At 44.7% G+C, this 23,098-nt stretch overlaps 2 protein-coding genes across 2 annotated transcripts in view; one reads left to right on the top strand and one right to left on the bottom strand.

Moving 5' to 3' along the window:
- Positions 1–8,894: 8,894 nt before the first annotated feature.
- On the bottom strand, positions 8,895–12,363 carry LOC118380628 (transmembrane protein 182-like). Its single transcript, XM_052489032.1, has 3 exons — positions 11,843–12,363; positions 11,471–11,704; positions 8,895–9,358 (listed from the first exon to the last, which is right to left on the bottom strand). The coding sequence occupies exons 1-3, from the start codon at positions 12,126–12,128 to the stop codon at positions 9,114–9,116; spliced, it is 765 nt and encodes a 254-aa protein (XP_052344992.1). The 5' UTR covers positions 12,129–12,363; the 3' UTR covers positions 8,895–9,113.
- Positions 12,364–18,301: 5,938 nt separating this feature from the next.
- The window catches only part of LOC118380626 (inositol polyphosphate-4-phosphatase type I A-like), a 39,936-nt gene continuing 35,139 nt past the window's right edge, over positions 18,302–23,098 (top strand). Inside the window, exon 1 of the mRNA XM_052489036.1 lies at positions 18,302–18,469. The gene's annotated coding sequence lies outside the window, so the exon portion shown is untranslated. The remainder of the gene's footprint in view (positions 18,470–23,098) is intronic.

A 23,098-nucleotide genomic window follows, 5' to 3' on the forward strand; every position in this document is an offset into this window, starting at 1 on the left:
AGCAAAATCTTGAGACTTACTGCATTTAACATTAGAGGTTGCGCACCAGCTGTTTTTAACTAAGAGTCACACACCTCCTTCCTTAACTTTACCCGAAGCTGCCGTTTGCCGTGACCATGCATAGAAAAATCTGTGGTTCTGCCCCTGAACAAGGCAGTTAACCCACTGTTCCCCGGTAGGCCTTCATTGTAAATAAGAACGTGTTCTTAACTGACTTGCCTAGTTAAACAAAGGTTCAATAAATGAATCAAATAAAAATGTAAATGCCGACGTAGTCTCGTCAGGGAGCCCGCTCGTCTGCCTCTCTTCTGCCGGGGATTAGGGCCTGGTCTGGATTCACCACTACATCCACAGCTTCTGCCTTGTTGAAGTCGAAATCCTCATCCAGAAGTTGTCATTGGAAATGATGGCGGAAATATTATGTACAATAAAAGTTAAGATCAATGTAAAAAAAAATACAAAGAAAGATGCAGAATTGGCAGCTGTCCACTGCAGCGTCATGTTGTAGATTCCTCAACCCAATACCTTACAGTACCTATTATCTTCAGTACCATCACAGAACACATACACCACAGTACTGTCAGTCTGGAGAAACAGACAACAGAAAAAGAGGAGGAGAAGAAGCGGAAGAGGAGGATGTGTTTGTGAGGAGAGGAAGATGAAGAAAATGTCTGTTGATGACAACGTGTCTATCACACACACACACACACACACACACACACACACACACACACACACACACACACACACACACACACACACACACACACACACACACACACACACACACACACACACACACACACACACACATTGCAATCGGACAATGAGTGAGCAGTGTGTTCTGTTCTCGCTGCATAATCAGGTGATGATTGAGTGCAGTCAGCAGATCTCTCTCTCCAACACCATCTTACAGCCTTCTATGATGTCATTTCATATGACTTACAGGAAGTAGAACTCGATGCTCATAATTATATATCAATACCAACATATGTTTCCCATCTCCGCTGCCATCCATGTGTGAATTGGGTGTCTGACTGTTGGGGGGCTCATTATACTGTGGAGGCATCTAGTGTAGCATAGTGGATGGTAGGATAGCTACATTGGTCACACTGACTAACATGGTTATTCTGATAGCTACACCATTCCCTCTCTCCCTGGTCACACTGACTGGATAATCTCGGGGCGAGGCACTTGAGATGTCGTAGGATTTTGCGTACACCACAGATATTGGCTTTTGGTTGTATTTGAAAATGATTGTATTTGATGTTAGGCGATAATGGAATCCTTCCTTCCATTTGGACTGTGGTAGGTCAATATGGTTTGATTAACCATTCACTGAAGTGGATGCGTATCTTCTTGTTTTCCTTCTTTTGGGCCTCTTTAATATCTTTGTCGTTAGATAAAGGACAATACTAGGCAACTGCGAAGACTTGAGCCGTCATGGATACTTGGCTTACTTCCTGGTTAATATCCTGCTATGTCCAAATAAGGGCAGAGGTCAATGGGGGTGACAGCCATTTGAGTGTTTAGCTCTGCTGGTGAGAGCCGGTCAATGGAGGGGACAGGGAAGCTTAACCTCACTTAGACAGCACGACACAACACAACACAACACAGCATACATACATACATACATACATACATACATACATACATACATACATACATACATACATACATACATACATACATACATACATACATACATACAACAGCATGATGCTCCGTTTAAATTAATGCATCTGCATTTAAGCTTCTGTTCACATACACACACACACACACACACACACACCAATACACTGTCAGAGAGAGACGTAATAAGTGAATACCAAGTTTATACAGGGCCGTGTCATTCTTCAAGGTAATTGTAACAGGCACCCAAAATAATTGAATTTGGAGCTTAAGGATGCGTTTTAGTCCACATAAGGAGCATCTAGAGAACACTATAGGGAGCCCTGTCTTTTTGCTCTAAAGTCCATGACGTGGCTTAATAGTCTCACAGAATTCATAAGACGCCCCTGAAGGCTCCATAATCTCTGCCTTTTTCCTGCTTAATAGGAGATAATACAAAAGTGTTGCGCCCGATGAATCAATATGCACCAGCGGCTTCAGTTTGATAATTAATACCCACGTTGGAAATAGATTTGTGATTTGGCAGGTCTCATAGTCTGATGCTGGAGCTCCTCTCTCTCTCTCCACCTCATCCTCTCTCTCCTCCTCCCCGTGCCTCTCTCTCTCCACCTCCTCCTCTCTCTCCACCTCCCCGTGCCTCTCTCTCTCCACCTCATCCTCTCTCTCCACCTCCCCGTGCCTCTCTCTCTCCACCTCCTCCTCTCTCTCCTCCTCCCCGTGCCTCTCTCTCTCCACCTCATGCCCTCTCTCCACCTCCCCGTGCCTCTCCGCCCGCCAAGCCCTCGTTCTGCGGTTTCAGACCCGTATCCACATCCCATTGAACTAATCTCATTTTTTCAATAGCGTTAATGCTTTGACTAAAGCCTGTTATCTCATTATGGGGCCCACGATGGGATTTGATGGCATCCTGACATCTGTATTCATTTGCCTCGAAATTAGTCTGACACACATTTAATGAAAAAACACTTGGAACAGTCGAGATTAGAAGTCAAGCCAAGTAGCTATCACAGGAGGGAAATATAATTTTTATTTTGGTTTTGGTTCCATTTTTGGGATTAATGATATTCTTTGGCATTAATGTTTTTATTTTGTCTTGTCTTTTTGGTTTTAGTTCAATATTTTTCCATGTGAAAAAAGAGAAGACCTGCTGAGTGCCGACCTACACCAGTGATCATGTACCCTGTGCCATTCTGTTTGTATTGTATCACAATTCTCTCTCAGTGTGAGAGAGAATTGATCAGCCTCTCAGCTCCAACATGGACCCTAACCAATACTGCGATGAGAAGTGCATTCCATTTCTGTATTGACAGCCACCTAATATACCACCACCTCCCCCCCTCACCCCCCTCCCTCCTCTCTTCTCCTTCCTCCCCCTCACCCCCCTCGCTCCTCTCTTCTCCCTCCTCCCCCCTCACCCCCCCTCGATCCTCTCTTCCCCCTAGTAGAGGTTGTATCAGTATCAGTAGCACCACCTCCTCCCCCCTCCCTCCTCTCTTCCCCCTACTAGAGGTTGTATCAGTAGCACCACCTCCTCCGCCCTCCCTCCTCTCTTCCCCCTAGTAGAGGTTGTATCAGTATCAGTAGCACCACCTCCTCCCCCTCCCTCAACTCTTCCCCCTAGTAGAGGTTGTATCAGTAGCACCACCTCCTCCCCCCTCCCTCCTCTCTTCCCCAAGTAGAGATGGATCAGTAGCACCACCTCCTCCCTCCTCTCTTCCCCTAGTAGAGGTTGTGTCAGTAGCACCACCTCCTCCCCCCTCCCTCAACTCTTCCCCCTAGTAGAGGTTGTATCAGTAGCACCACCTCCTCCCCCTCCCACCTCTCTCCCCCCTAGTAGAGATGGATCAGTAGCACCAACTCCTCCCCCCTCCCTCAACTCTTCCCCCTAGTAGAGATGGATCAGTAGCACCACCTCCTCCCCCCTCCCTCCTGTCTTCCCCCTAGTAGAGATGGATCAGTAGCACCAACTCCTCCCCCCTCCCTCTTCTCTTCCCCAAGTAGAGATGGATCAGTAGCACCACCTCCTCCCTCCTCTCTTCCCCTAGTAGAGGTTGTGTCAGTAGCACCACCTCCTCCCCCCTCCCTCCTCTCTTACCCTAGTAGAGGTTGTGTCAGTAGCACCACCTCCTCCCCCCTCCCTCCTGTCTTCCCCAAGTAGAGATGGATCAGTAGCACCACCTCCTTCCCCCTCCCTCCCCTAGTAGAGGTTGTATCCGTAGCACCACCTCCTCCCCCCTCGCTTCTCTCTCCCCCTAGTAGAGGTTTTATCAGTAGCACCACCTCCTCCCCCTCTCTCCTCTCTTCCCCTAGTAGAGGTTGTATCAGTAGCACCACCTCCTTCCCCTCGCTCCTCTCTCCCCCTAGTAAAGGTTGTATCAGTAGCACCACCTCCCCCTCGCTCCTCTCTTCCCCTAGTAGAGGTTGTATCAGTAACACCACCTCCTTCCCCCTCACCCCCTCGCTCCTCTCTCCCCCTAGTAGAGGTTGTATCAGAAGCACCACCTCCTCCCCCCTCGATCCTCTCTCCCCTAGTAGAGGTTGTATCAGTAGCACCACCTCCTTCCCCTTTCTCCTCTCTTCCCCTAGTAAAGGTTGTATCAGAGGCACCACTGATAATTCCATCAGTTTGAAAAAAGAGATGAAAGCGCTCATGGATGAAAGAAACTTGGATTTCATCTCCCTCTCTCTGTTTCTCTCTTTCTCTTCTCTCTCTCTCTCTCTCTCTCTCTCTCTCTCTCTCTCTCTCTCTCTCTCTCTCTCTCTCTCTTTCTCTCTCTCTCTCTCTCTCTCTCTCTCTCACTCTCTCTCTCTTGTTCTCTCTTCTCACTCACTCACTCACTGGAGGTGAGGTGAAGGAGGTGGCACCTTCACCTCACTCACCTGGTGTACACGCTGACCTGATGTACATCACCTGATGTACACTCTCTGACTTGTTCTCTCTTCCAGTACACTATGTTGATAATTTTCTTTGGAAGAGGAGAAGGAGAGGGAGGAAAGAAGAAGAAACAATTTAAAACGGGAATGAGAGAGAGAGAGAAAAAGAACAGGCTTATGCCCCTTTTGGTCTCCAAGGTGGAGGTGAGGTGAAGGAGGTGGCTAAATATAATTTGTTTACCTTCCCTGTACCTGATGTACACACTGACCTGGTGTACACGCTGACCTGATGTACATGCTGACCTGATGTACACGCTGACCTGATGTACACGCTGACCTGATGTACACGCTGACCTGATGTACACGCTGACCTGATGTACACGCTGACCTGATGTACACGCTGACCTGATGTACACGCTGACCTGATGTACACACTGACCTGATGTACACGCTGACCTGATGTACACGCTGACCTGATGTACACGCTGACCTGATGTACACGCTGACCTGATGTACACGCTGACCTGATGTACATGCTGACCTGATGTACACGCTGACCTGATGTACATGCTGACCTAATGTACACGCTGACCTGATGTACACGCTGACCTGATGTACACGCTGACCTGATGTACATGCTGACCTGATGTACATGCTGACCTGATGTACACGCTGACCTGATGTACACACTGACCTAATGCAAGGAGGAAGAGACGGAAGGAGGATGAGAGAGGGACGGATGAAGAGAAGTCTTCATCTCTCCGCGGGCTCATCCTCCCCTCCTAATGATAAGTGCTCCACAGTCAGGTATTTGTGCTCACAAGTCATTATTCTCCTGGTGAGGTGAAAGGGACTGTCAAAGAAGATGATGATAGGGGACCCGTGAACACAGATGAGATAGAGAGGAGGGGGAGAAAGAAAAAAAGAGAAATGATAGCAATAGGATGAGAAGGTTAGAAAGGGAGGTTAGACAGAAGGAATGCAAAAGGAGACGTGGCAAGAGAAAATAGACACGAGAGAGAGAGAGAGATGATGAGAGAGAGATGGGGAGAGAGAGAGATGGTGTGAGAGAGATGGAGAGAGAGAGATGATGAGAGAGAGATGGGGAGAGAGAGAGATGGCGAGAGAGAGATGGTGTGAGAGAGATGGAGAGAGAGAGAGATGCCAATAAAGCCCCTTGAATTGAATTGAGAGTGAGAGATAGAGAGAGAGATGGTGTGAGAGGGAGAGATGCCAATAAAGTCCCTTGAATTGAATTGAGAGTGAGAGGTGGAGAGAGAGAGAGAGAGAGATGATGAGAGAGAGATGGGGAAAGAGAGAGATGGAGAGAGAGAGATGCCAATAAAGCCCCTTGAATTGAATTGAATTGAGAGTGAGAGATGGAGATGATGAGAGAGATGATGAGAGAGAGATGCCAATAAAGCCCCTTGAATTGAATTGAATTGAGAGATGGAGAGAGAGAGAGAGAGAGAGAGAGAGAGAGAGAGAGAGAGAGAGAGAGAGAGAGAGAGAGAGAGAGAGAGAGAGAGAGAGAGGGGGGTAGATGGGTAATAGGATTTACTGTAGATACTCAAATGGCAGGTCAGAGCAGGACAAAAAGGTTCCCATGCCCTTCTCTTTACCCTGCTCCTCTCTTCCCGCCTGGCACAATCCAGCCTGCAGCCCCACATCTCTGCCAGGGCCAGTGTCATTTCTAACAGCTGCTTTTTAATCCACAGGATCTTCATTAACCCCCAGGAAAGAAGCAGAGGACACAGGAAGAAAGGAGGAGAGAGGAAGAGAGGAGAGAGCAGGGCAGATCGAGGGAGAGGGCCACAGAGCAATCACAGACCTCATTATGAACACTGAAAGACCTGGCCAGATGAGATAGAGAGGAGAAGAGGGAAGAGAGAGAGAGGGAGAGGGAGAGAGCGAGAGGTGAGGGAAAAAGGGAGAGAGGGGGAGAGAAAGATCTCATGTTAGAAACAGGGAAATAGAGCTAAATAAGAGGATGTGAGCAGGATGACTAGAGAAGGGTAATATAACGTACAAAGTGCCATGGAAGAAAAAGGACAGGACATGCTGTAGTCCAACAAGTTATTAACATCAGATCTATTCAGATACACTTATGGACATATGGCTGAAATCCATGAAAGATTTCTGAAGAGTCTGACTCTCCTTCATTCTTCACATTTATCATCCATCAGTCCAATATACAGTATATCACAAAAGTGAGTACACCCCTCACATTTTTGTAAATATTTGAGTATATCTTTTCATGTGACAACACTGATGAAATGACACTTTGCTACAATGTAAAGTAGTGAGTGTGCAGCTTGTATAACAGTGTAAATGTGCTGTCCCCTCAAAATAACTCAATTTGGACATTTTCACTTAGGGGTGTACTCACTTTTGTTGCCAGCTGTTTAGACATTAATGGCTGTGTTGAGTTATTTTGAGGGGACAGCAAATTTACACTGTTATACAAGCTGCACACTCACTACTTTACATTGTAGCAAAGTGTAATTTCTTCAGTGTGGTCACATGAAAAAATATACTCAAATATTTACAAAAATGTGAGGGGTGTACTCACTTTTGTGATATACTGTATGTGTCTCTTCAGCTCCTAAACACATCTATTTTTCCCTAGCCACCTGAGGGACAGTGAACACACACAGCCTGCAGGCTACAGCTCCACAGACCCACACCAGACAGAGCATGGGCTGTGTGAGTACAGTACAACAGGGTCCATCCACCCAACCTCATATTTATGGAAAACACTGGGTCTGGAGAGTGGAGGCACGGGGGGTCATAATTGTAGCCAAGGCAGGGGGCTTCAGCCTGGGGTTCTGATTCAGGTTAGAAGGTCCTGGATCTGGAGAGAGGGTCATTTATTCTAGTTGGCTGAGCTAAGGGATGAATAATTGTGGCCCCTGGGTGGGCCCCAAGGCCCTGGACGGAGTGGACCAAACCAACTGGGAGTACACGGTGTGTTTAGGGAGGATGTGGAGGATAAGAAGGAGGGGATCTATGCCATGATTGTACCCAGTAATATGTGAGGGTGATTTACACTCACACACAAAAGCAAATCATGCAAGTACTGATTTGCTGATTGTACAGTGCCAACCAAAGAGCTAAGGAGTATTTGTAGAAAATAGATGTAACTTTTTGTCATCTGTAATTTTTGTAATCCATTTTGTAATCTGCCACGTGACTTACATTTGATCCACCTTTTTTCATTTTGAATGGGAGGGAGAGAGAGAGAGAGAGAGAGAGAATGAGAGAACAAGAGAGAGACCTTATTGCTCTTGTAGTAATTGTTGTGGACAGTCTCATTTCTCAGGGACAGAGACCCAGGTGACGAGGGGGATCAACAACAGTGTGTGAGCAACGCTGGGGTGACAGTGACACATAACACTGGATTGGGGGAGGGGAGGGGGGCACATACTGGAAATGAATCTGCCAACAGAATCTCTTTTTCTAAAAAATACAAGATTGAAAGCAAGAGATGACTGAATCAGGCTATCATTAAAATCTCTCCCTTTTAAAACGGTGTAGGTAGGGGGTGGGTTTAACGCAGGCGGGTGGTGATGGGGGGTGTAGGTAGGGGGTGGGTGCTAGTGCCAGAGATGTTTCAGGCGGTGTGAGGCCACAGAAGTGAATGTGACAAGCTCCTAGTGTAATTACGCTCACCTTGTTCACAGCTCAGACTAGGAAGAGGAGGAAAGACATTAAAAGAAAAGAAAAACACAGTGATGAGACACTTCACCTCTTCTCCTCCCCTCCTTTCCTCCCCCAGTCAGCCTCATCTCATCGCTGTCTTACTGACTCAGGCCCTCGCCACTGAGAGAGAACTCATAATGTTTGCCTTTTCCAATTATTAAGGTGTGATGGTAGGCTTTCTGTATCAGTTACTTTAATATGGAGTTAACCTTCTGTACAGAAGAAGGAAAAAAACTGAACATATATTATCTTTTGTTTGGTCCAAAAAAAAGGCAATTGAATCAATTATCTCGCCATTTCCTCTTTCAACTTTTTAATCCCTCTGCTGTAATGAAATATGAATGATGCAACTTCACGTTGGCTGGGATACGTCTGTTCCCATCGAAACTGTAGAAGCTCTCTGAGATGGCATGAAGTATTTGGGTTAGGAATACTGTAAACGGTGTTGTATTTTTCCTACTTTACTACTGTTAAAGCAGCACTGCTCTCTAGTGGTGGTCGTGGAACCCAGCTGCATTTCCGTTCAGATGTGTTGCAGTTGATTAGGAACCCGCTGTCCCGTCCGTCATGATTATCCCAATAGATAATGACAATCTAATTCATTACCCTCCATGACTGGACTGTCTGATAGAGTCCAGAACTGGTTGCAAATAATCAGTGGAATTAAATGTAGTCACAACTCCCAATGAGACTGTAGCCTTTTTATTCAAAGCTAATCACAGTTGATTATTCCAAATGTATTTAATATGGTCCATCTGTATTACTCTGTGAGAGCCAAAGACTTGACCATGGTGTCAGTCACTACTGGCTCTTGTTATAGACTGAACATGGAGGTCTGGGCCTTTATGGCACTGGAGTCACTGTTCATCCCCAACTTCCTCTCTGTCTGTTTCCCCCCTCAGTCACTACGTTGGCACTTTGTGATGGCACCTCCGCACTGTTCGTCCAATCAGGATGAAGAGCAGTGCTGCCAGCAGGAAGAAGAAGATAGAGACGGGAGCAAACAGGAAGGAGAGGCCGTATTGGACGCTGAGGTGGTAGACTGTTGGACACTGGGAGGAGTGTTGTTGCTGGGCAGCGTAGTCCTCCAGAGTGTCCAGTACCTGGGTCCAGACTACATACATCATTATTACAACCAGGAGACATAGACCTGGAGAAAGGAGAGGGAGAGAGGAGAGGAAGAGGGGAGAGGGAGAGAGGAGAGGGAGAGAGGAGAGGGAGAGAGGAGAGGGAGAGGGGAGAGGGAGAGGGGGAGAGGGAGAGGGGAGAGGGATAGAGGAGAGGGAGAGAGGAGAGGGAGAGGGGGAGAGGGAGAGAGGAGAGGGAGAGAGGAGAGGGAGAGAGGAGAGGGAGAGGGGGAGAGGGAGAGAGGAGAGGGAGAGAGGAGAGGGAGAGGGGAGAGGGAGAGAGGAGAGGGAGAGAGGAGAGGGAGAGAGGAGAGGGAGAGAGGAGAGGGAGAGAGGAGAGAGGGAGAGAGAGAGGGAGAGAGGAGAGGGAGAGAGGAGAGGGAGAGAGGAGAGGGAGAGAGGAGAGGGAGAGAGGAGAGGGAGAGAGGAGAGGGAGAGAGGAGAGTGAGAGGGGAGAGGGAGAGAGGAGAGGGAGAGAGGAGAGGGAGAGAGGAGAGGGAGAGAGGAGAGGGAGAGGGGGAGAGGGAGAGAGGAGAGGGAGAGAGGAGAGGGAGAGGGGGAGGAAGAGGGAAACATTCAATACAAGTTAATAGAACATAAATGTGTCTCCTGATTAGTGGCAACCCGTCATTCAGGGCAGGTGGGGATGCCTGTATGACGTGTTCTTTTTGCATTAATACGTGTCACATATCAGTTTGCAAACAATTTAAAAAATATATATATATAATAATGCTAATTAAGCCGCATACAAACTTGGTCAATTTTTTTGCTTTCTTGAGTACGGCAGCTCCAAAATCGAAAATATGGGGTTGTAGGGGTTGGTAATGTTCTCTAGTTGTGTCGTGATTGGCTCAGTGTTCTGTCACTCGTGGGGACACTACGTCACCGCCAAATCTAAGGGCAGAGCTAAAAAATTCAAGCCCCTTGGGTGCTGCCGTAGAGTTACATTAGAAGTGCCCATCCAAGAAGGATCAAGGTCATTGGCCACAGATAAAATGACGTCAAATCACGTTATATCGACGGCAGCTTTGATTGGACTGATCATGTCAACATCATACTTTCAAGATCTTGGCTATCAAGCTAGCAGTCATCATCATGAATCATGTCAGACATCTACTGGCACATTTTTTAAAATCGTTGTCATATGAAGATAAATAATGAAGAGAAATGATAGATAAAATGTACCGGTGCTCATCGGCCATTGGACATTACACAACAAGTTGGAAATTGCAAATTCAACAATGAGTGGTTTGGAAGGAATCAGTGGCTAAGTGCAAGCATTGCAAAGCAACCACTAGCCTGCTATTCAGTGGAGTGGCTGTATGGTCCCAAGTCTGGGTTTAAGGGTCTCTTTTCCAAGCTGAAAAGGATAAGTATGTTTTAGAGAAATGTTATCATTGAGTTTTAAAAGAGCTTTCATTGTCTGAATATATGCCCCTTAGATTTATCCTATCATTTTCGACTTGGTGTACAGGGAGAATACTGTAAAAACGACCCATGTTTTGAATTCTGTTGTGCATTTGACTACGTCCGTCCTAGCTCGCGCATTCATGTCTTCATCGAAATTATGGATTGCCTCATATCCCGTTATGCCATAGTTTGTACATCTCAATTATCATTAGAAACCGCATTTGTTAAAACAAGTCAGCCATATCAGCTATGTTTTTTTGAAAGAAAGTAAATGCGTCTGAATGAACTGTTTCGCTGCCAGACAAGGCTCAGCTGATAGCCAGGTGTAGCAGTGGTAAAGTCTTGGGACTGCTGTTGGGACTCTGCTGTTTGGACAGCTTTATGTAGGCACCCTGTGTGGGCAACGTTTGTCACTGTTATAGTGTAATTCATGTAAAAACAGATGGTAAAATCGCCACTGCTCCAAATTGAACTTTGAGCTTCATGTAAAGTTGAGTGGACCCAACCATAGCTAGTAACTCATGATGATCGTGTTCCCCTGCTCTGATCAGACAATGCATGCATCAACCAATGGTTGCGCACTACATCATCGACTATGCCTTCTGCCACCAGATTTCTATAACATATGATGTGGTTAGCTGATATGTAAAAATACCTATCCAGGCATTGTAAGATTTGGCATGCATCAGCAATGTCTGAGCAGAGGAACACAACCGATAACTCACCTCCAGTGAGCAAGAGTGCCCCGCCTACTTTGTAGAGCCTGTGGCTGGCCAATGGAGAGGCACAGATGATGACAAACCCACCAATCATAAGAGTGACCACGCCCACTAGAAGGAAGATGCTCCAGAAGGCCCTGTAGACTGCAGTGTCAGGTGCCTGGTAATCCGTGCTTTGCTCAGAAGCATAAAATGGGAAGAGGTAGGCAGGCACACAGACCTTTTGGTGTGGTTGATTGGCTTTGAAAAAAAATGTATGTTGTATTTTTTTAGTTCATTATATTACAGTTCAGGTCATCCTTGTCATTCATCAATGAATATATTGTCTGCTAAAGTGTTTCTATTTCATAAATAGGTGAAAAGAACTCTCCTACTTACTGATCCAGAAGTGCCACATCATGTTCTCCTGTCTCCTCCCACTGAAGGAGCACCTCCAGAAGAAGCCCTGGTGGAAGAATGTCACAGTGTCCTGATCCTCCATCTCCCCCTCCCCAGGTCTGAGGGCCCCAGCCTCCCAGGTCTCTGATGCCTCCCCAGGGCCACAGGTCTCCAAGGCCAGCAGCCAGTAGTCTGTCCCAAAGGAGAGCATCAGGGACAGGGCCCCCAAGCCCCCGAAGAACCCAGCTAGAAAGAGGAGCACACTCAGCCTCTCAGCAGGAGACATGACACTAGTGAGGCCTATCTGTCTTCAGTCGGTCAGTGAATTGTGAAGATTTGTCAGTCTAGCGGTGTGTCGGGTGGTTCGGTCTGTCCGTATGTCCGTCTGCCTTTATGCGTCACTGTTTCTCTGTTTGGATGTTTGTCTGTCCTCCAGTATGTCGATTCGTCTATCGGCTTCGTCCCCACCAATAGCAGGACAGGGAAGGAGCCAGATACTATCCTACGTATTGTAGAAGACCTATCCGCCTTGATTTACATTAGTAAATCCTCAAATACTTTGTCATAGGGGTGTGTCCAGGGAAGAGCAAATATAACCGTCCGATGACCATCCAATCAGAAGTATCGTGTTTGACATGGAGGCTTCTAAACAGGAGCTGGTTATTTATGCTTCATCTATTCCCAGCAACTCCCACTCACCAATCAGATGTTGTGGAGAGACCTGTGAGTGTGTGTGTGTGTGTGTGTGTGCGTACGTGCGCGAGAGGTATAAAAATAATCACTGTCGTCATGCGTGGGACACTTCCAGGGATACTGTTGCAATGTTTTTACACACATAAAAATAGAAGTGTGTGTGTTGTAGTGTACCGTCTGGTACTCAGACCTCTGATGGAATCCTCTATCTGAGTGTCGCAGCCACTGCTTTTGTCCCCAAAATTCAACAAAATGAACAGATGTCTAATAAAGCGTTTATTTTTCAAAACAGGAAAAACAGCCTTCGGGAAGTATTCACACTCCCTTGATTTATTCCACATTTTGTTGTGTTGCAGCCTGAATTCAAAATTGATTATATAGATACTTTTTCTCACACACAATTCCCCATAAGTAACATGTTTTTAGAAATTATTTTAAATGTATTGAAAATGTATTACAGAAATATCTAATTTCCATAAGTATTCACACTCCTGAGTCAATACATGATAGAATCACCTTTGGCAGGGATTACAGCTTTCTTTCAGGTTAAGAATCTAAGAGCTTTGCAAACCTGGATTGTACAATATTTTGTCTTTTGAAAGTATTCAAGCTCTGTCAAGTTGATTGTTGATTATTGCTACAGATTCATTAGCAAGTCATGTCATAGATTTTCAAGACGATTTAAGTCAAAACTGTATATAGGCCTCTCAGGAACATTCAATGTCATCTTGGTAAGCAACTCCAGTGTATATTTGGCTTTGTGTTTATATATTATTAAGGTTATTGTCCTGATGAAAGGTGAATTTGTCTCCCAGTGTCTGTTGGAAAGCAGCATACACAGGCTTCCTTCTTTTCACTCTGTCATTTAGGTTAGTATTGTGGAGTAACTACAATGTTGTTGATCCATCCTCAGTTGTATCCTATCACAGCCATTAAACTCTGTAACTGTTTTAAAGTCACCATTGGCCTCTGAGCGGTTTCCTTCGTCTCTGGCAACTGAGGTAGGAAAGACTACTGGATCTTTGTAGTGACAGCCATTAAACTCTGTAACTGTTTTAAAGTCACCATTGGCTTCTGAGCGGTTTTCTTCCTCTCCGGCAACTGAGTTAAGAAGGACTCCTGGATCTTTGCAATGACTGGGTGTATTGATATACCATTCAAAGTGTAATTAATAACTTCCCCAGGGGCTTGTAAGTAAGCATTTCACGGTAAGTTCTACACCTGTTGTATTCAGTACAAGTGACAAATAAAATTGGATTTGATATTCAATGACTGCTTTTAAAATGTTTTACTCATCTACCAAAAGGTGCCCTTCTTTGCGAGACGTCTGTGTTTGAAATTCACTGCTCAACTGAGTGACCTTACAGATAATTGTATATGTGGGGTACAGAGATGAGGTAGTCATTCATGTTAAACACTATTAGTGAGTACATGCAACCTAATTCCACTTTGACAATATTGGTTATTACAGTGACACAAAATCTCAATATAATCCATTTTAAATTCAGGCAACAAAAACAACTAAATGTGGAAAAAGTCAAGGGGTGTGAATACTTTCTGAAGGCTCTGTATATCTTAAAAATCCAATATTTGTTCATATTAACATACCCATTAGACAAAAAAACAAATATTAATACAAAGATATTTAGAGATGTTTTAATGTGGTTTTATAAATGAGAGGATGTTAGACTGTCATAGAGGTTCATAGTTTCTGACTCACTACGGTCCCTGATCTGTTCAGAGAGCATGTTCCTCCTGCACTATAACATGATATGTCTACACTGCAACACCCTGCCTGGCCTGCTCTTCCTTCTCCTGGCCCACATTTCCCCAGTCTTCCTCATCCGGTTCTTTGGTTCTCACGGGGTGGGTGGACTGTGAGAGCCCCTGGAAGCCTGCCTTAGGAGGGGGTTCTGTGTCGCTGCCCTTGTGGTGTCCTGATGCTCTGGGACCTAGCCTGGGACGTGGAAGCAGAGGAGGAGTATCCACAACCTCTTAACCAGGCTCCTGGTCCCTGAGACTAGGGTCATCCTTCTCAGTGAGGCAGGGTCTGGAGCTTTACTGGCTCTGGTGAACTGACGACCCTACCCCAGACGCCGACCTCCAGGCCCACCCTGCTCATCGATATAGTCCACCCCAGGGGAGCGGGACTGTTCTCTGGAGAGTAGAGAGGACTTGGCCACATTCTGACAGAGAGAGAAATATTTATTTATCAATAAACATCCTCATTCCTTCTATAAATTGTTGATCATAAAGGAAAAAGTGCACTTTTTTTTAGCAAATCTGTATTTTGGAAGCAAATGGCATGTTATAGAAGAGTCCAGACGGGTCACTCTCACTACCTGAAAATGTTAGATTAGGATCTGTTTTATCTATTTCATAATTATTATTATTATGTTTATTGATCAGATGTTATGGATTTGACCATATTTTCCATAACTACCAACTGTCAACGCCCTGAACTTATAAAAATCTCTCTGTCTCTATTTTGGTTTGGTCAGGGTGTGATTTGGGTGGGCATTCTATGTTCCTTTTTTCTATGTTTTGTATTTCTTTGTTTTGGCTGAGTATGGTTCTCAATCAGGGACAGCTGACGATCGCTGTCTCTGATTGGAAACCATACTTAGGTAGCTTTTCCCCACCTATGCTTTGTGGGTAGTTATTTTCTGTTTAGTGTTTTCTGCACCTTACAGGACTGTTTCGGTTTAGTTCATTCTCTTTGTTATTTTGTTATTAGTGTTCAGTTTAAATAAAAAGCATGAATACGTACCACGCTGCGCTTTGGTCCGATTATTCCTCCTCTTCAGACGACGACACCCTTAACAGAACTACCCACCACCAACAGACCAAGCAGTGTGGTATGGAGAAGCAGAGGGTTCAGGACTCCTGGACATGGGAGGAGATATTGGACGGAAAGGGACCCTGGAGACAGACGGGAATATTGCCGCCCGAAAAAGGAGCTGGAGGCAGCTAAAGCTGAGAGGCAGCGATATGAGGCAAGGCAGCGCAGCAGAGAATCATAAGATACTAGAACTAGAACTCAGACAGGCATAAGATACTGGAACTGAGACATAAGAGACATAAGAGACATAAGATACTAGAACTCAGAGAGATAAGATACTATACCTCAGAAAAACATAAGATACTAGTACTAGAAGTCAGAGAGAAATAAGAAACTAGAACTAGACATCAGAGAGACATAAGATACTAGAACTAGAAGTCAGAGAGACATAAGATACTAGAACTGGAATATAGAGAGACATACTGGACCTCAGAGAGACATAAGATACTAGACCTCAGAAAGACATAAGATACTAGAACTAGAAGTCAGAGAATCATAAGATACTAGAACTAGAACTCAGACAGAGATAAGATAATGGGTCCTCAGAAAGACATAAGATACAAGAACTGGAATGTATAGAGACTTAAGATACTTAGACCTCAGAGATACATAATATTCTAGACCTCAGAGAGGCGTAAGACACTGGAAAAAGAACTCAGAGAGACATAAGAAACTAAAACTAGACCTCAGAGAGATATAAGACACTAGACCTCAGAAATACATAAAATACTAGAACTGGAATTTAGAGAGACATACTAGACCTAAGATAGACATAAGGTACAGGAAATACATTTCAGAAAGACATAAGGTACTAGGACTAGAACTCAGAGAGACATAAGATACTAGAACTAGTACTCAGACAGACATAAGACACTAGAACTAGAACTCAGAGAGATATATATGATACTAGAACTCAGAGATACATGACTCTAGAACTAGACCTCAGAGAGACATAAGATACTAGAACTAGAACTCAGAGACACATAAGATACTTGACCTCAGCGGTCCCAGTCTGAATGGGCATGGAAGGGTAGAAGACAACAACGCCTTGGATTAACTATCTAAACAAAATGATTGATGGTTATCCAGCTAGCTAGCACTTTACCTTCCCTGATGTATACCTTGACATTAATGGTGTTTATGTTGCGATTAGTCATTAGAATGTGCACTAATTCCATCAAGGGCCAGTTGCCGATATCCTGTGTGAAAGGTCAGAAGTCACACAACTGAAATCCTCTTCATATCATATTTGCATCAACTTGTTTTTGTGCACCGCAGTGTTCTGAATGGACTAGCATTATATATGCACGGTCTGCCATGATCAAATTCCATACCTGGACGAAGACAGTTAATATGATGGTGGCGATGGATGCAGTAACAAATCAATTATTTTGCTGGATGCTGTCTGGTAAGTTAAACACTATGGCAAAGCAGATGGCCCATCGCAGGCCATGTTGAAGGGAATGGTACGGAAAGGGTTAACGATTTGAGTCAAGACTCGCACACCTGGAATAGAGCGAGAACACAGAAGAAGGAGTGGAGCTGTGTGTAGAGTAAATGAGCACACACACACACACATTAACAAGTGACATCAACAAGGTCTCATAGCGTTCACCTGGATTGACCTGGTCATGGAAAGAGACAGGTGTTCATAATGTTTTGTACACTCAGTGTATATGTGTGTGTTAACACACTCCCACCATGATGCTGGAGATGGAGAACAGCTCAGCCACCAGGTAGTGTACATGAAGACAAAGAGCAGTTTGATCTTGAGGATGTTAGCCGTAAAGCGCATAGTGAACGCAGCCACAAAGCAAAACAGGAAGCCGACGGCCAGTCCGCCAATGCCCACCACGAAGACCCTAGTTGAAGCAGGTCAACTAATCATCAAGCCCTCAATGAGTTGAATGAGGTGTGCTGCTCCAGGGCTACAATAAAAATGTGTACTGTTGGGGGTACTTGAGGACCAGTGTTAGGAAACACTGCTCTAGATAGTACATTTCTTTTAAGAGAATAGAGACCACACAAATGTGAAAGCTGCGACTGCAAATTGTGGCCACATGATGGTAGTACAGCTTAATCTAACTGTGAACTGAAGAAGAAGAACGCATACTTGATAAATAAGGCCCGAGGGGGTGTGATATATGTCCAATATACCACAGCTAAGGGCTGTTCTTATGCACGGACACAAAGTGGAGTATACTGGTATATTGGCAATATATCACAAACCTGCGAGGTTCCTTATTGCTATTATAAACTGGTTACCAATGTAATTAGAGAAGTGAAAATACATGTTTTGTCATACCGTGATATACCAAGGCTTTCAGCCAATCAGCATTCAGGGCTAAAACCACCCAGTTTGTAATAGTAATAACCTGTGATATGCTCAGAAAATGACATATGATAACATTTGAAATTGCTGTAATAATGACTATATATGCAGGGCAGGAACATAATGCTGGACCATGCCTTACTGGAGCCAAGATGTTGCAAAGATAGACTTTAAAAAAGGATTTAGCCTTCCTACAGGATTTAGCCAGGATTCATCACAGGCCTGACTGAGCTACTGTACAGCATCCCTCAACCACAAGAGTGAAGCCATTTTTATTTGAAACAGATCACTTTTATAATAATAATGATAATTATAATAATAATATATGCCATTTAACGGTGTATTTGTATCAGTTCAATCAAAGCACAGACTCATATCTTGATTATATTCTGTAGCCTGATTTTTCCAATGTCATTGACTTCTGTTTTGAATCTAAATATAGTTCTTCATCATGCCTTTTATTGGTCATTCCAAAATCGAATTTGATTTTTCCCAGGACACTGTACAAAGATGTAGCCTATCATGATTTACTGAAAATAGATTTGGCTTCAATAAAGTTGTGTCCTTCTGAATGTGCCTCAGACTCAAGTAAGGGGAGGTTCCTTTGATGAAGTGGCAACGTCACATGATACAATGTAGCGGTGAGGCGAGATCACACTGCGGAGTGCAGACAGGCTGGAAACAAATGAAACAAGCGAGCGTCAACACCAACGGCTGTCTCTTTCCCACCAAATTAATTGTCATCAAACGTCGTAGAAAGGTTTGTGTCTTCATCTTGAAATGCAGTTATCTGGTTAGCTGGAGAGGCAGGAAAAGTCGCCGTGAGAATGTTAGCATAATAGCTAATTTGCTCATTAATGGTTTACACCTCCTTGCGAAAAAAGCTTCAACTTCAAAGTTGTATTCTTCTCTGTATAGTCAGTTATCACCCGTATGCTTTTTATTTATTGTGGTCTAAGCTAGTTATTGCCTATGATACGTTTAGGTATGAACACCACCTGCAACTTAGGCTAGTCGTCTTATTTTCACGCAATGTTTCTCATATGGGAAGAGAGGAGCGAGCAGATGCGCACTCTGCCTCCAATGACCAAGACATACGGGTCTTTTAATGTCGTTGGACATTGTATTCGTTCCTAGGCATCCTATGTATTCGTCCCTAGGCATCCTATGTATTCGTTCCTAGGCATCCTATGTATTCGTTCCTAGGCATCCTATGTATTCGTTCCTAGGCATCCTATGTATTCGTTCCTAGGCATCCTATGTATTCGTCCCTAGGCATCCTATGTATTGGTTCCTAGGCATCCTATGTATTGGTTCCTAGGCATCCTATGTATTCGTCCCTAGGCATCCTATGTATTTGTACCTAGGCATCCTATGTATTCGTACCTAGGCATCCTATGTATTCGTCCCTAGGCATCCTATGTATTCGTCCCTAGGCATCCTATGTATTCGTCCCTAGGCATCCTATGTATTCGTTCCTAGGCATCCTATGTATTCGTTCCTAGGCATCCTATGTATTCGTCCCTAGGCATCCTATGTATTCATTCGTCCCTAGGCATCCTATGTATTCATTCGTCCCTAGGCATCCTATGTATTCATTCGTCCCTAGGCATCCTATGTATTCGTCCCTAGGCATCCTATGTATTCGTCCCTAGGCATCCTATGTATTCGTCCCTAGGCATCCTATGTATTCGTCCCTAGGCATCCTATGTATTCGTCCCTAGGCATCCTATGTATTCATTCGTCCCTAGGCATCCTATGTATTCATTCGTCCCTAGGCATCCTATGTATTCATTCGTCCCTAGGCATCCTATGTATTCATTCGTCCCTAGGCATCCTATGTATTCGTCCCTAGGCATCCTATGTATTCGTCCCTAGGCATCCTATGTATTCGTCCCTGGTATTTTATGACTGCATCTGCAGTCAGGCTGTGAAAATATATCCGTAGCCCACTGAGTGCCTGTCTCTTTGTTCATCCACTTAAACACTCTTGGTCCATGATCAACCATATTCTAGTATTTTATTAAATACTCTATTACCATGAAATTCTCTCAGCTAACATTCATTATCAACATGACGGGTTCTTGGCATTGCCAGGGCAGCATTGTACGGTCAAATCTATGACGACTGGGTTTTGTGTTGGCTGATCTTGAATGGTGGAGTCAAGGGGGTTCTAGTTACTGAAAGTGGAAGTGGTGGGTTATATAAGCCTGTTGGCAGAGTGGTGGTGCGGTTGACAGCCCTTTCCTACGAGCCTCGGTTAGTTCCACATGGCTAAAATGAAAACAAATGGTGCCATGTGTCAGCTATACAGACCAAGATGGGTGCATTATTGAACACTCTCTCTTCTACCACAGCTTTAACTGGAACTCTGTTTTCTTCTAACTCTGTTTTCTGGTACGATTAATATTTAATTTATTTTATACACGTGTGTGTGTGTGTGTGTGTGTTATCAGTATCAACACAGTCACTGTTATTGTATTGTAAATCATCCCGCTGTGACACAGGCTGAAGTGGACAGTGAGTGTCCAGAAGAGTTCGTTATGAACCGGTGAAACTTCATCAATGTGATTTATCACCACTCATCCTCAGCAGTGTTTTCTCTGACCTGGATCTGAGAGTGTAAATTGTGTATATACATGTCTCTCTTGTAAAAGAGACCTTGGTCTCAATGGGACTCCGCAACAGGCCTACCTACACAGGCTCCTATCACACAGCTTGTTGAAATCCCTGAGAATACCAGGAGGTTGGTTGCACCTTAATTGGGGAAGATGGGCTCATAGTAATGGCTGGAACATGATCAATGGAAGGGTATCAAATTCATCACGCAAATGGTTGCCATGTGTTTGATACCAGTCCATGTACTCCATTCCAGCCATTATTATGAGCCGTCCTCCCCTCAGTAGCCTCCTGTGCTGAGAACCCAGTGTCTCTGTCCCATCACAGCACTCAATTGTTTGTCTACGTTCAAATTGGCACCATATACCCTAGTATATTTTGCACAACTCTTGACCAGAGCCCATAGTACACTATATAGGGAATAGGGTGCATTTCGGTTCACTAGGGAATAGGGTGTCATTTTGGACACAGCCTTTGTACTGCTGGATTAGCTCTGTCTCACATGGACCAAAGTGGAGATAATGTGTTAGTGGCGATATGATAAGAACAACTGATGAACAAGAACATGACCAAGTGAAAAATGACATCAGTTTGAGAGACATACTTCAGTGCATGGCCAGAGGTGATGGCCCTTAGCTGCCTTTGCTGTGTGCTAGTTTGCGTATATAATCACATTAGCATGATTTACTAATAATTCATTCAACATTTGTAGCGCTATTTATTCCATACTGATTCTCAAAGAGCTTTAAAGAAAGGAAAAAAAAGACACCAGTCATGAGATGGACAGTCATTAGAGGGTTGGGAAAAACCACTCAAGCCATGGACATCTGAATTGATGACTACTACAAATCCCTATCTGATTTGTAGTGAAGACTAAAGTGGCGTGAGGTCGTAAAGGCAGACTCAGTCAGTGGTTTCCTGGTAGGAGCCATCAGAGCCAAGGTCAAGGGGAGGGGACATGCTTATTGATTGAGAGGAAGCTTACGAGTTACGACCAGGCATCTGGAAAGACCAGGAACCGTTTGTGAGACTTCTCCCAGTTGGCTTGACTAGGCTATTACTCACAAGATTCTACAGTGATTTGTAAACAACTACAGTACTACATTGTACTAAGTTGGGCACTGTAGTTTTGCAATTCAATATAGTAGCTAGCTACCTCTTGCGCGCGCATACAGACTCTGAGATCACTGTGTATGTACTGTATGTAACTATGTATGGGGGAGTGCTGTGACTCAGCGATGGGATTTTTCTCCCACTGGGCTCAGAGGGCAACCAGGAGCCTGTTGATTCATCCTACACTCTCTCTCTCTCTCAACGAACAACACTCACACTGTAAACAAGCTCAGAGAAGACAATCTTAAGATTCATATCAGTATTGAACACAGTGAATCTGACACACACACACAGCCAGTTGAATGCTCTGCCTACTCTGTTGCTCTTATAAGCCAATAATAGCTTCCCACATAAACACACACTCAATCCTGCAACACACTACACTCAACTCCTCTGCACTCTCATGTCGTCACACACTCTTCTCCAACACACACACACACATTGACACACTTCATATGGTTGCTATCTTACTTATTACTTTGCTATAATAATCATGTATTTTTCTCTCCAGAGCCTTTGTCATAAAAGTCTGCTAGTTAAACTCTCCTTTCTTTTTCATTAATTTACTTATGAGCGACACTGTAAATTCTTCTACTTGGTGGATAGCCGGTGCCTCAGACAGCAATAGCTACTCTGCCTCGCTGCATTGCTTTGCCTGTCTTTTCTGTTTTACACTGAAATCCATTAGACCTGAGCCAAAGTTGTTGTTTTGGGGATCTGCTCTGAAACGTCTGTAGTCAAGTAGTGGCGGGTGCTATCCCGAGTCCACTGTCTCTGGCTGTGTCACAAATGACACCCTGTACCCTAAGATGTGCACTACTTTTGACCAGTGCCCATAATGCTCTGGTCAAAAGTAGTACACTTTATGGGAATAGGGTGCCGTTTGGGACATAAACCTCTGTTTCCCTCTTATGCAACAGACTGAATTATTGATGATGGCAGGCTAAATGGAGACCATAAATCCACATGTGGAGAAAAGTGTAACCTGCCGTTGGTCAGTCGGCTTGGCCCTATACTAAACGATACTAAGGATGGGACCCATGGAGAGAGGGAGAGTGTGACTGTAAACATGACACAGTGCAGGGAAATGTTCTCCAGCCACCACAGTTGATTGGTCTGGGAATCAACATGTGACAGGCCTACAGCATACAGCTCTTTCACAGTTTCTTCCTGGATGTTTCCCAAGTCACTGAGGAGATTCTGAAGCAGGGTTTAGGATAGGAACAGTGACACCTCTCCCCTTCCCCGTCTGGACAAAGCCTGTCTGGGTCCTGTCAGCCCAGTTTGTCACGAAGCATCCATAGTCCCATCTCTCCCTGTCCCTCTGTCCCTTCCTGTCTCTCTCCCTGTGTATTTTTGCTGGAGAACAGTGTCAGTGAGAGAGAAGACATTACCTTATCAGCCTGCTTCTCTTAGCTACTGCAGGAATAAGGAGGGAGAGAAATAGAGAGGGACGGAAGGGGAGAGGGAGGGCAAAGGAGGCAGGGAGAGAGACGAGAGGAAGGGATGAAGAAAGTGGGAGGGAGAGAGATTGGGGAGAGTGTAAGCAGTGATGACGACTCTGCTGCGTGTGGGTTTGTTTATATGCTGCTCTGCTGTAAGGAGACTTGCATCCACAGTCGGGCCCTTCACTCACCACGCAGACTGTCATCTTACC

This window comes from Oncorhynchus keta, chromosome 30, assembly GCF_023373465.1.
Source record: "Oncorhynchus keta strain PuntledgeMale-10-30-2019 chromosome 30, Oket_V2, whole genome shotgun sequence".
NCBI classification, from domain to species: domain Eukaryota; kingdom Metazoa; phylum Chordata; class Actinopteri; order Salmoniformes; family Salmonidae; genus Oncorhynchus; species Oncorhynchus keta.

Coding starts and splice junctions, on each gene's coding strand:
- LOC118380628 (XM_052489032.1), bottom strand. CDS start 12,128: ATGTCTCCTGCTGAGAGGCTGAGTGTGCTCCTCTTTCTAGCTGGGTTC. Junction 11,705..11,842: donor GATGTGGCACTTCTGGATCA/GTAAGTAGGAGA, acceptor TTTTTTTCAAAG/CCAATCAACCACACCAAAAG. Junction 9,359..11,470: donor GGCACTCTTGCTCACTGGAG/GTGAGTTATCGG, acceptor TCCTTTCTCCAG/GTCTATGTCTCCTGGTTGTA.